The sequence below is a fragment of the Barbus barbus genome (assembly GCF_936440315.1).
Source record: "Barbus barbus genome assembly, chromosome: 2".
Lineage (NCBI taxonomy): Eukaryota > Metazoa > Chordata > Actinopteri > Cypriniformes > Cyprinidae > Barbus > Barbus barbus.
In genome coordinates, this window is record NC_136730.1 from 43,723,847 (window position 1) to 43,738,231 (window position 14,385).

General features: G+C 35.1%; 1 protein-coding gene across 3 annotated transcripts in view; it reads right to left on the reverse strand.

Annotated features, from left to right (window-relative positions):
* Positions 1-5,215: 5,215 nt before the first annotated feature.
* The window catches only part of LOC306878081 (signal-induced proliferation-associated protein 1-like), a 41,278-nt gene continuing 32,108 nt past the window's right edge, over positions 5,216-14,385 (reverse strand). The window contains exons 12-16 of one of the 3 annotated variants that reach the window (XR_013784913.1): positions 13,821-13,919; positions 13,578-13,662; positions 12,387-12,465; positions 12,053-12,138; positions 5,377-8,585 (exon numbers count right to left, since the gene is read on the reverse strand). Coding sequence is in view for 2 of the 3 variants with exons in the window: in XM_079430182.1 (XP_079286308.1) it covers positions 12,072-12,254; positions 12,387-12,465; positions 13,578-13,662; positions 13,821-13,919 (446 nt within the window). In the remaining variant the exon portion in view is untranslated. Of the gene's footprint in view, positions 8,586-12,052; positions 12,255-12,386; positions 12,466-13,577; positions 13,663-13,820; positions 13,920-14,385 lie in introns of all 3 variants that reach the window. The other 2 variants (XM_079430182.1, XM_079430183.1) reach the window with 2 other exon arrangements.

Genomic DNA, 14,385 nt, shown 5'->3' on the forward strand with positions numbered 1-14,385 from the left:
AGATAATTGACATAGAAAAAAACTTTATGATTTTCACCACCAGGTGGCGAAGTTAACTGTGTGTATTTGCTCTTGGCGTACTTCAACTCCTCACTGAAGAATGTATGTGATAAGATATGAGATATGTAATATTTTGGTCAAATACATTTTCATGGTTTGATCATGAAACCAAGTGAAGACATGCTGTATTATCTCCATGCCAAAATACTCACTCACGTGATTCATTTTCCATTGTGCAGTGAAAAAGACCAGACAACACAACCAATCAACATTGTCTAAAAATGGTTGAGCAATGTTTCGATGTTTTTCTAAAACACTTTAGAGTTTTAGTTCCCTCAATTATTGAGAAACCAAACCACACACACAACTCTAGTTTTTTCAGAGCACTTGTGCCTCAAACCTGATAAGCCACAACTTCAGCATGATGTCAGAGACATGTTTCTCTTCCACGTTCTGGAAGATATCACACAGTACACTCTTGGCAAAACCAAGAGTATTTTTTTCACCAACAGTCCGCACTTGACAAATATAACACAGAGAATGCCTTTGAATGTGCAGTGTTTAGGAAAGGTCTCTAAAGTTGGCCAGTTTGCATCCAGGTCCAACGTAAACCACTAAGGGAGCTGCAAAACGAATTTCAGCCATTTTAGCTTGCATCTCTGCAAAACATCTTGAGCTGGATGAAGGAAGCGAAGACAGAGCTCCTTGTGATTTCTGCCTACCCGTCAATCGAATAGCACAGTTCAGTTTAGTTGTACACTACTACTAATGCCATACAGGGGTATGTTTCACAAAAGCATTGTTAGCCAACTATGGTCACAAGTGCCATTTTTACCAACAATTCAGTGTTTCCCGAAATCATAGTTCAAACGAACATTCACAAACAATATCCAAGACGATGCACTCATATTACTAATGGGAGAAAGTGCAATACAAACTATAAATCCTGCCTTTTAAATAAAAGAGGCAATTGTATCATTGTATCATCGCAGCTTCCGTTAGAAGCTCTGAAGTCCTGAGATACACACTTAAGACCATGCTTTGGCTGGACCAACCTGACCAAATGCTATCTGAGCATAAGAAACAAAATTTCTGACAGGACCACTATCATCAAAGATGATTGACAATTAGCATACAGTTTGGATTGGTGCTATGGTTCTGTTCTGGGCAAAAACTCCCTGCCCATCCATGCAGCCTAGCATGGATAAAATCAGAGAGAGCAGTGATAACCCCCCTAGGGTAAACAGAACAGAAACAAATATCATTAACGTCCTTAACGACATTTTAATGTAACAACATAATTCAAGATAAAGGAGTCTGATTCAACATGGAAAAACAGAAGGTCCTGACTTTGGACGAAAGGAGGAGCTGGGGATGGAGTGGGATAATTAGCTGCTGATCAAAGCGATAAAGCGTAGACAATAGAACTTGACAATTCACTTAACTTATTTTTTAAAATTATTATTTACTTAATAATTTGAAGGCAACGGGTTTCCTACACTGTAAAAAGTGATAAGTTGACTTAACTTAAAAAAATTGAGGAAACCCGTTGCCTTAAATTTTTATAAGTAAATAATAATTTAAAAAATAAATTAAGTGAACTTGACAATTCACTTAACGTATTTTAATGCAACGGGTTTCCTCATCACTGTAAAAAGTGATAAGTTGACAACTTAAAAAAATTGAGGAAACCCGTTGCCTTAAAATTATTAAGTAAATAATGATTAAAAAAAATAAGTTAAGTGAACCTCACAATTCACTTAACTTAATTTTTTAAATTATTATTTACTTGATAATTTTAAAGCAAGGGGTTTCCTAAATTTTTTAAGTCAACTTATCACTTTTTGGAGTGATTAAGTTAAGTCAGTTTATCACTTTTTACGGTGTAGGTAGACATGGATTAGCTGATGCAAGCATGACTGACATGACCTGCCAGAACCAACTCTATGCTTGATTTATGGGGCAGTTCATGTTCAATTATTTTTGCTAATTTGACATGTTATTCATGTGAGTTTGGCAAGTAGTTTTTGCGATTTCAGAATTTCATCATTCAAGCAGATAGGGCTTGGTCTTGGATTCCTGAAATATCAAATATGGCCGCCAAATGAAATAGCTTGGAATAACTGTATGTTTCCTCATGCCATTTACGGTCAGTGAACGAGCGGCTCCTGGTTCTTTCATCACAACAAGGCACATTGACGTTTTCCAAAACCTTCACTCTCTCTGCTCCTCTTTGGTGGAACGAGCTGCCATTCTCTACTTCTATACAAGAACTTATGATGTCCTTCAAAAACAGGAAGCTCAGGAGAAACAGGAAGTTCAGAACATTTGGGGATGAACTCCATGGTCGTGACAGGAAGCACAGGAAACTCATGGATGTCGGATAGTGAGAGGATTTCACTGCAGGGTTCAGACTGGGCTCTGGGCTGCTCTGGTGGGAGTTCACTGGTGTTAATGATGACAAACCTGAGACTATAGCAAGGATGCCAATGCCTCTTTCCTCCTCCTTCCTTTAGTGGTCCGTGGGTGGTGGGTGCTGCCTCCAGATAGAGGTGCCATCTCCATGAAGTGAAAGCGGATTTTATACAGTACATCCGCAGTGAATGACTAAGAAGCAAGGGCAAAATCAATGAAGCTTTAAGTACACACAATTTGGTTTCAAGGCAGGTAAGTCCATGCTTAAAAGCATCTTTGACAGTAGTTTTATTGAAGTCAACCACATTCGGCGTTCAATTCACATAGAGGCGTAAAGAAATAAATACACTCACTTTGTCATAAAAGTGCTGCTTCTTGTAATTATAAGAGCTATATTTAAGGTTAACTGTGAATATAACTACTGTTTCAAGTAATTTTTTTAACTTATAAAATGTTGTGCTATTGGAAATGGATCAATAAAAATGAGAAATAAATAAATGAAATGAGCATTAAAATAAATGTAAATTAAAAATAAATAAAATAAATGTAAAGGAGAAATATTTTTATGTGCATTCTACCAATTTAATAGTTGAACTACTTTAGTTAAATTTAATATTTATTAATATCAGAGGTAACAACTCTGTTACTTGAAAGTACAGATACTGCTGGTCAAATATTACTCCATTGCAAGTGAAAGTTGTAAAGACAGATTTTTACTTAAGTAATAGTACAGAAGTACTTGCTTTTAAAAGAAATTAAGTACCAAACTAAATTTCTGTTTTTTTTTATGTCAATGCACTGTTTTATTATTGTTGTATTTAATACCTGCGATACCTTATGCCTCTGAAGCAACTTACAATACATTGAACCTACTAAATACACTAACTAGCTTGTAGTATATCTTTGGAATAAAGAGCTTTTAGCATGTTAAAAACCTACAGACTGCATACAAGAGAAATAAAACCCAGCAACACAACTGTAGCTGAATAACTTTACAACAGCAACACTGCTTTAACAAAAAAGCAAAACAGCAACAGGTTTATTTGACATCAAAATAAACATTCAAAAATGCTTTCTAATCACTCTCATGGTGCTTTAATGTCATACAAAGAAGGGTTTGTGTAGCACTGCTTCATGTGAAACACCTATTGTGCTTTGTTAGGAGACACTCAACAGTTCTTCTGTGGCTTTATAGGTCATATTTATAACTGGTCAGTGTTCAAAAAATGCTGGAAAATAGCCTATTAGTAATCACTCTTGTAAGGTTACGCGAAGTCTAAAAAAAGTCACATTTTAGAGAAGAAAAAACTTTCAAAGCTGCTACAAAGTAACGCCTTTCTACTTCCAGGACCTCAATAGAAATGTATCGGAGTGAAAAGTACAATATTTGCTTTCAAATGTAGTGAAGTTAAAGTCATAAGTCATTTAGCACATGCTTTTTTCCAAAGCGACTTATAAATGAGGACAATGGCAGCAATCAAAATCAACAGAAGATTATAATATTAATATTGTTTATACTTATCGACATGTACTTTTCCCCCCACATGCTATAGCTAAGATGTGTATGTAGGAATTACTGCGTGACGGTGGAACGTTTAATAATGTTTAAAGTTGCATGCAAAGCAATCCCGCACCATTCAGACAATATTACTGTAATTTAAAATGAATAGTTTGTATGTTTCTACCTTGAAACCGATAAATTGATTAGCACTCTTCTCTTGTCCATGTCAAGTTGTTCATGGCATAATTTGTGGCGCGCTACTGATTAACCAGTGTAGCTCTCAGCACTTCCTGTTGGAGGAAATAATCACTACATGATTGCTCAGGTACACAGGCAGTTAGTCTGGCATTTTTGAGTGTGAGTATTTGATTTAACAGCAATATCTTAAATTAACCCCTTTGACTATACACATTTTAAGTAATATCACAAGACTCAGTGTGTAAAAATATAGTAAATGTTTTATCAAATTACTATAAATGACATATTTCTGACACCAGCTCATACGGAAACAAGTTCAGTTTTTATTGCCAGGATCCCTCAGGTTCACAATACTTGATCAATCCCTATTAGTTCAAAGAAACAAGTACAGCTCCAGTGATCACCATATCATTTCTTTGTATGTTTTGACTGGACGGCACATTCCTGTCGGTCCAGTCATAATTCTTTCCGGATATCATAGACCAGTGTGCATGTGTGGGTTTGTGGTTTGCCATACACTTACATTTTTTTTGTTTCATGTGACAATACTTGTTTATAAAAGTGCCTGCTAGTGATTCTGTTTTGGGAGCTGATCATTTATGGGATTGGTCGATATACTGCTATTTATTGGCAGATTTGGCAATTTAGAACAGTCACTGACATAACTACTAATAGGGACTAAGCTTAATCTGTAAATTTTGGGCATGACATGGCTAGCAACATGACATAAAAAAGAGCAACGCATCTAAGAATGATCGCTAACAAATTGGAAAATGCACATTCTTAGAAGTGGTTTGGATTGTTTGTAAGAGGCTTTTAAATGCACAGTCTGCAAATGCCACAGTTGTAGTGGAACGACGCGAAATTTGGCACTACAACAATCATTTTTCCAAGTTTATCTGCATGATTTGCATTGCTTGATTTCCTGGAGTGGCTGTGGCTTTGCTCCTGTGAAAGCAGGCCGTACTTTAAAAGACCTTACAGATGTTTCAGTGCATAATATAAGCATCACATTTAAAACAAAAGGAGCAACATTTTGTAAACAACAGTAAAACTGAATTGTAACACATAAATCAAACAGTAAAGCATTACCATATGATGAAAAGCATTTATGGCTTCATAAAACACCATACCATAAAAAAAGACAGGGATTAGTTTGACATATACAAACCTGTCCCTTTAAAATACATTTAATCACAAACATGTTTGAAAGTAAATTAGTCTAAATGCATTTGTTTTTTGTTTAGTTTTTTTTTTTTTTTCCTGCAGATGAAGCGTCCTGATCCAATACATAATGCAAGTTATTTTTAACTGGAAACCACTTGGGTCGCCACAGCAGTCCAAGAGTTAACATTTCAGTATCGAACACAAAAGGTCAATTCACAATACAGCTTTAACAATAAAAAAATCATGATAAAACTTTAAAGAACATGAAAAGATGGAATGTCACACATAATTTCCAAGCAGCCACGATTGAGTTCATTTCCAGTGTAATTTCAGTAGGTTTCCACTACGGGAAATGTTTTAACGATTGATATTATTCCAGTAAAACAAAATATGACCTGCTATCACGTCATGCCTTAATATTCTTACAATTTAAAATAACATAAAAAAACATTCATTGGCTCACAAATTTGCATCCCGTCCAGTTCAAATATACATATCTAGCAATAACATCCACATTTTCAAGATTAATAAGTTATTACATTTTTATAAATACATACACAGATACAGAAGGTGGCTTAGAAATCGCTTGTCGCACTCGCGTGCTTTCACAGCCTCCTACGATCTAAAAGACTATGTCGCACACAGATGAACAGGAAATAGTTCTTTTACATTGCTCTTTTGCTATGTAAATCCACAAAATGCATCAATGATTGCATCAGTGTACTTCCTGTCTCTCTGCATTCATCAAATTGAACAAATTCTCCACTAATGGCAACAACTAAACTCCAGTTCCATCTGGATACAGATTTACACACATCAGAGGGAAGTAACACTTATTTTGGCTCTACACTTCTTCACAGAGAGGAATAAAGATATAGATTTATAATTTTATCGTAATACATCAGAATCTGCTGGTACCAGGTTATCACAGTGACTCTAAAATAAAAACATTTGAAGGGGAGAAGACATGTATGATGTACAGTAATGCTGAAGGATGGTTATGTAACATTTCGTTTTGTTTTCGTTCGAGTGTGTGCAGGCAAGAGTCCAGTCATTTTGCTATTCTTCTCGTCACATTATCAGTGCACCTTTAGGTGAGGTAAAGAGTGATATTTGGGTGCAAAATGGAAAATAAAAGACAAAATAGCAGTTTTATAAATATGTGCTGTCTCACAGTTCAGCATAAAGCACTCTAGGAAATTTGTGTGAGAACAAAGCAGAACTGGTCTGGCTGCAATCTTTATAAATAGAAATGCTCTATTTTAAGTCATGCTTTCCTTAGTAACTTAACACTAAGCATTGTTTTCTTCTCAAATCAAGAGCCCTACTTTATCTTCAAGCAGGCGTCTGCAAGGCTCATTCAGATTCAGTGGGATCAGGCATAAGGCTTCATACCAAAAAAAAAGGAGAAAGATCACGTCAGATACTTTGTCCCATTACTAACATCCAAATGGACAGTTATACAACTGTGAAAAGGCATGAAATGAGAAATTTTTTGTCTCTGATAGGTGTCATAAAATATACAAAGTCCAGTGAATTATTCCAGTGCTAAAATATGATGATTCAATTCTGAATTCAAGTGGCTATTTAAAGCAGGAATTAATTTTTACCTCAAATAGTCAGTGCTAAAATAGAAACATTCCAGGTTCAGGTCAATTACCATAGAAAATCATTTAGGCTTGTCTGGCATATTGTACCCTTGTGAAAAAGTTTTTTTTTACTTATTACAGAAATAATATACTTTAAAAAAATAAACTTAAGTGTGAACTGAATGTATTGTTTTCAGACACTTAGCATCTTAATTGCAATTAAACAAACATGTATTAGTAATAGTTTAAATTTATATTAAATGCAATTTATAATTGATGCAATTGCAATTAATTTATATTAAATGCAAAAAGAGTGCCTTTTTGACCCACTTAAGTAGCATTTCTTTTCATATAATTTCATAATTGTTAGAATATGGTTAAAATGTACTGCCGAATGTACTGATGAGCATTTACGATACACTAAAATATCATTTCTATTGAAACTTGTAGGTCATGTATTTAAAAATATTTGTAATTAAAAATTTGTAATTTAGTACATTTAAAACGTATTAACTTCAAATGCAATACTGAATAACACACTAAAGTTAAATTTATAATAAAGTACTTAACATGTACTTTAGTATGTTAGTCAACACATCAAAATAAGTTCTTTAAAACACAACAAAGGATTATTGAAACTTATTTAAAATGTACTTTAAAAGAAAACGTTTAAATTTGCATTGCAATTTTTTAAAAGTGTACTTAAACGCAGTCATGAAAGTGTTTCTCTTTAATTACACTTACATTAAATGGCCTTTTATTTCATATCTTATCTGCAAGTACCATTTTTTTTAAGTACAAGTGCACATTCAACACAATTAAGCACACTTCTTTTTCACAAGGGTAGTCACAAACAAAAAATGTACTAGTTCACCAAAATGCACGCATTTTATGATTTTCATTGTCGGTTTGCATCGCTGATGTTTTGTTAGCATATTCACTCTAAAGATAAGCACCTTTTACCCACTGCCAACAGAGAAAAGGTTAGAACGGGCTCTATCTATTTCTGATACTGTGATGGTTAATAGAGGGTTACAATCACACTGACATGTTTTCCTCTAGTATATACACTGAAGGTCATAGTCTGAAGCCACCTGTTTCAACACAAATAAGGTGAATGTATTGCTCGGTATTGTTCACTATGTAGGAATCTGATGAAAAATACTTAAAGATAATATGATTTTGAACATTTTATGTCACTAAATGTTTTCCAAAGTCGAATCTGACAGTTGCAAATAATGACTTTTGGACAGTCAGATGTTTCTGAACAACATTAGCCAATGATTGAGATCAGATCTTTCACCAAAGGCTATTATTGTTAACAAGCTGTCACATTGATGATACTACTTAAATTCAGCCCTGAATTTGTAGGGTGCAACAGAGATGTTAATTTGAAGTATAATTTGAGTAAGAATGTACGTAAGCCGGCCAGATTGTTTGCGTGCACTTTCTAGTAAGGCTTATCGATGGTCTTGTCACTTAAGAGACATTTTTAGGGATTTGCTAACATTTTCATTGGCCTTTTCATGCGTCTTCTGCTCTTTCTTGCTGCCATGGTTTGGCCTTCGATGCTAGCAGGGTTTATTGACGTTGCAGAGCAGTTCGGTGACTTTAATGAGCCGTGCCACGGTGCTTTGGGACTCCTCCTGCAACCGCTGGTTGTTCTGCCTGAGACTTTGCACCTCTGCTTGCAGCATTTCCTTGTCCTCTTTCTCCTGTGGGAGGCAATCAAACATAATGACTTTCAGGGACGAGCGTTCTCACTCTATATTGGCAGGACACATCCACGCCACATGAGGGGTTGCTATGTCTGAATATGTTGGTGGAATGACACACAGATGAAGAAGACAATGACTGAAGCTGGGGAAAGCATGGCTTGCTTGATTTGCACATACAGCAAAATATGCCACATTATTACATGCTGCAATGCAAACACTGATCCTTTGATCACTCGCTATACAAAAAACATATATAAGTGCATGCATTTTTTACATGCAGTTTTGCATGTATATACAGTGTTTGGTGTCCCTAATATTATTACGCTCACCAAGGCTATATATATATATTTGATTGGCATTTCACCAATGGCAATACATGAAATATCAATATAATTTAACAAATTTCACTTGGAGTGCATATTTAGTAATTACTTGGACAGCTTAAATTTTCATTTCTTGTGTGGAAAAAGTAAGTACACCCCTTAAGTGCCTTAAACCAGAGGTCTTCAACCCTGCTCCTGGGGACCCACTCTCTTGGAAAGTTTATTTTCAACCGGCTTCAGCACACCTGCCTGAAGTTCTCAAGCAGTCTTGAGGAGCTTGATTGGCCACTTCAGGTGTGTTTGATTAGGGTTGTAGCTAAACTCTTCAGGATAGTGGGTCCCCAGGAACAGGGTTGAAGACCTCTGCCTTAAACTACAGTCAAATACAACAAATAATAATAAGTGAAAATTACAAAATCACTGAACAGGATGGCCATGCTTTCTATGCACCATATTATACTGTTCTGGTTTGTTCATAAACTCTAAACAAATAGCACAAACAAAAGAAAAATCTAAATTGAATGCATTCTTAATAATAAAAGTAATCATTAAGCAATCAAAAAAAAAGTGCATAATGGAGGACTGACAGACAATCATACAAAATATCTACAGGTTATTTCTGCCAAGTGGATGCAAGACAAAACTGAAGGGGGGTACTTATTTTTCCACAGTAGACTTTTTGAATACATTTCTGTATATTGCAGATTAAAGAAGCAAATTAGTAGCTTTTATTAGCTATAATAGTAAATCAGGACCTGCATGCAAATTAGTTCTTGATTGCAAAAAAAAAATAAAAAAAGGCCAAATGTGGCATCAGACATGCATCAGTGATAAGAGCATTCATTCAGCACTGGGCATTTTTGAAAATAAAAATACAAGCATTTTTAATGTTCATGCATCCTAAATTATATTAATGCATAAAAAACACTGAAAGAGCAATGATGCCTCTAAACATGGTAGTAATTCATGGTAGACTGTTATCTGTGCATGTATAATAATAATTTTTTAAGGCCACACTTTTCTCTCAAGGTGACCGAAGTCTTCAGTAGACTATGATTTACCTAGATGAGTGTGCTGGATAACTGTGGGACATTATGCAGTCAACCATGCTCACCCTCGCTTTCCCTTCCTGACCTTATGCGGATAATGGGATCAAACAAAAGAGAACCGAGACCCTGGATCAGCTATAATATTCATCCTGACTCAGGGACCTTAAAGCTATAATATAATATAAGTGTACATGCACTTCAGTCATACAGTTGTGAGTTGGTGTTAATGGTCTGCAGTAATTCTATAATGTTTGTATGCATGTGTGTGTGTGTATATGCATATATACATATATATATATATATATATATTCACACATACACTATGACATGCCTACTCTGTGTGCTGACCAGCCAATCACAATTAACCTCAAATCTCTCCATTTCCTAATATCCATTGTAGCGAATGAGCAATAGCAACAAAACTATAACACTAAAGAAATGTAGCATTGATAAGCATGAAACGTATTTTGAAAAGTGTGTGAAATGTTCTTTGTGTCGAGATAATTCATAATTTAAAGGAATGTTCAGGGTCAATAGAAGTTAGGTTTGGCAGAATCTTTCACAACTTTATGGCAAAATTAAAGTAAATTATGCCAAAAATGCTGTCTTGTTTCGAATCCAGGAGCAGTGATCATAATAATAATAATTCATATTAAATAATGAATAGTTAACGCTTTACTTTAAATCATTAGATTATTTATTATATTCCATTTTGCCCATTTTGTGTTGTAAAATAGGAAATAGTAAAAATAAAAAAAATCACTTAACCCCCTAAATTTTGATAAGATTATGTTTTCATTACCTAATGAATGATTAGGTTACACTTTGTCTTAAGGTGTCCTTGTTATGGAGTAATTATATATTTAAGTACTGAGTAATATTAATTAACAACATGCATAGGGTTAGGATTAGGGTTTGATTAAAGGTTAGTTGCATGTAATTATACACAATTTACTGCGATTACTACAGTAAGTACATGTAATGTGTAACAAGGACACTAAAATCAGTACAACATATTCCAACTTAACACTGTATCTTAAAACTGGGCTATTTCAAACCAAGAAACTGAAGGTTGACTCATTTATCTAAATGAACAAATTCCTGTTAATGAAGAGTGTCACATTAAAATATGTGGTAACACTTTACAATAAGGGCCCATTAGTTAAGGTTAGTTAATGCATAACTAGCATCACCTCTTTCACATCCTTCAAGGAATAGTTCACTTTAAAATGACAGTTTGTTGAAAATTTACTCACCCTCAAGCCATCCAAGATGTAGATGAGTTTGTTTTTTCATCAGATTTGGAGAAATGTAGCATTGCATCACTTGCTCAGCAATGGATGCTCTGCAGTGAATGGGTGCCGTCAGAATGAGAGTCCAAACAGCTGATAAAAACATCACAATAATCCACACCACTCCAGTCCAGTCCAGTCCAGTCCAGTCCATTAGTTAAAATTTATTTAATTGATTAAAATCCATCATTAAGACATTTTAACTTAAAACCATCGCTTCCATAATCCATAATGATGCTTCCTTCAGTGAAAAAGTCAATCCCCTGTTGTCCTCCTACATCAAAATCCACCCATATATTTGTTTAGAGCTGTATAGGACTGTTTTTCTTGTAAACAGTATCTGTGCATATTCCTCTCCTGATTCAGACCATAAAACTTTTTCCCTGAAGAAAGCAATTTTATGGATAGAGGACTCGTATTTTAGCCAAATTTTAAAATGTCTTAATTATGGATTTTTTCTTACAAACATGCAGCTTTTGTCTTCTCCAGATGTTAACTGATGGACTGGAGTGGTGTGGATTATTGTGATGTTTATCAGCTGTTTGGACTCTTATTCTGACGGCACCCATTCACTGCAGAGCATCCATTGATGAGCAAGTGATGCAATGCTACATTTATCCAAATCTGATGAAGAAACAAACTCATCTACATCTCGGATGGCCCGAGGGAGAGGACATTTTCAGCAAATGTTCATTTTGGGGTGAACTATTCCTTTCATTTGGTTGTTAATCAAGTGAGAACTGTCACACATGTTGTTGTTGTTTGTTACTGATTGAGTAAAAATCTCATGCTCTACTTGCCTTAACTGCCATTGGTGGGTTAGTGTTGAGAGTGAGCATGGCTGCCCATTGTCCCTCCAGCAATCTTCTCATCTCCTCTGTTCACCCTGCTCAATGACAAGACAGGTTTCTTTTGCTTGTCCCGCCCTACCTCTACAGTCCCTCTGTGTGATTGGCTCTGTGAAGTAGCAGTGGCTCTTTGAAGTAGCGAAGAGGGCAAGGACTGGACAGGGCAGATATACAGACAAGGATGGGTGGATGTATTGAATGGGAGATATTTGAAGGGGTTACAGTGTGGGAAGTGTGCTGCGACAGAGAGAGCTGTGATGTGACAAACCCACAGAGGACAAAGTACCTTTTGGAGGTCGTCCTGCAGTCGCTTCAGCATGGCCTCTAACTGGGACACTTTCTCCTCAAGGTGACCAGGCGAGTCACTGCGAAGGGAGGGAGAGAAAGAAGAACACGAAAAAACTAAATGATGTCTAGTCAAGCATTTGGATTAATTCAGATTTTTTTTGTTGGTGTGTTTTTGAAAGAAGTCTCTTCTGCTCACAAAGGCTGAATTTATTTGATCAAAAAATTACAGTAAAAACAGTAATATTGTGAAATATTATTAGAATTTAAAATAACTGTTTTCTGTGTGATTATATAGTAAAATATAATTTATTTCTGTGATCTGCAGCTGTATTTTCAGCATCATTACTCCAGTCTTCAGTGTCACATGATCTTCAGAAATCATTCTAATATACTGATTTACTGCTCAAGAAACATTTCTGATTATTATCAATATTAAAATCTGTTTTTGGATTAAGTTTAAAAAAATAAAGTTATTTAGCAAAGACATAAAACTGATCAAAAGTGACTGTAAAGACGCAAGACTGAGCATCAATGCTAATTGTTAAAATTAAGGAGCAAATCAGTATATTAGAATGATTTCTGAAGGATCATGTGACGCTGAAGACTGGAGTAATGATGCCTAAAATTCAGCTTTGATCACAGAAATAAATTACATCTAAAATATATTAAAATATAAAACAGTTATTTTAAATTTTAATAATAGTTTACAATATTAGTGTTTTAAGTGTATGTCTGCTCAAATAAATGAGCAGAAGAAACTTATTTCAAAACAAAACATTTTTAATTATTATAAATTTTTGACCAGTAGTGTATTATTATATGATATTTATTTTGCATCATTTTCTGATAAATACACCTATGCCTTATTTGGCAAAGTTGTTCTTAAAGTTATTATTTTTTCAAATATTTTGAGCAATTTTGTTCTTCCGAAGTTCCAAAGTTAAAGCAAGAATGTGGTGTCTGCACTCAGACAATGCCGTACAAAATACTGTGAAATAGTATAACAATCGAATTATATTGTAAAATGTAATTTATTCCTGTGATCAAAGCTGTATTTTCAGCACGTTTCTTAAAAGCTGTCAGAATTAAAGTTCTCTTTGAGTTGTAAAGGAACATTTGCTAACCGCCTTGCCTCATGTTTTGAGTACTGAATAATCTAATGTCAAAGAGTTCATGGTGTCAGCCTCACCTGTCCTTGATATCTTTAAACTTGCTGTCTGTCTGACCTAGCAGGGTTTCTGGGGATGCTTGTGATCCATCTCCCGACGTCCGGTCTGAAACCCAGCAGGAAACGACATTGTTAATATTCCATCTCGTCACAGAAAAGTTACCAGACCAGCTCTTTTCAGGGAACAAACTACACTGACTCACTCCAACTCACACTTTCACATGTTCAAACACATTTCATCCACTGAAAATTGCCATTTCTCACCTTCTCGAGACAAAGCCTCCAGAATGCCCCGACAGGCGTTGGCCAGATCAGAAATCGACTGCCACTCTTCCTCAGATGAATCTGTTGTCTCTGAGAGAACTGAAATCAACAAAAATATATTGTAAAAGGGCTTTGGGGAGTATTTAGATTTATAATTTGTTGGCATCTACGAGAAGTGTTTTTGGTCTCGAAAAGACAATGATGAAAAATATTTTAAATTTTTAGTCAACATTGACCCAGAGAAGCAACTGATGATTTTGAATAGAAGATTATCGGAGTACGTTTTACATACTATTGACACGTTTTACATACTACATACCAGTCTTTATACTTCAAAAATTAATGTTCAAATCAGTGTGTTACATGCTCTTTCTTTATAATTAATTGTGAAATGTTCTAGTAATTTCTTAGTTAAAATTGTTTCTGCACCTTTTTTTAGCATAGACGGTCAAATGTGTAACTATTTGGAGTTTAGTGGAATTCTCTATTCATCTGTCATGTTAAGACTGAAATGCATCTTTTTTTAATCCTCCTGAGGGTCTCTGGGTACAAAGCGGACCAATCA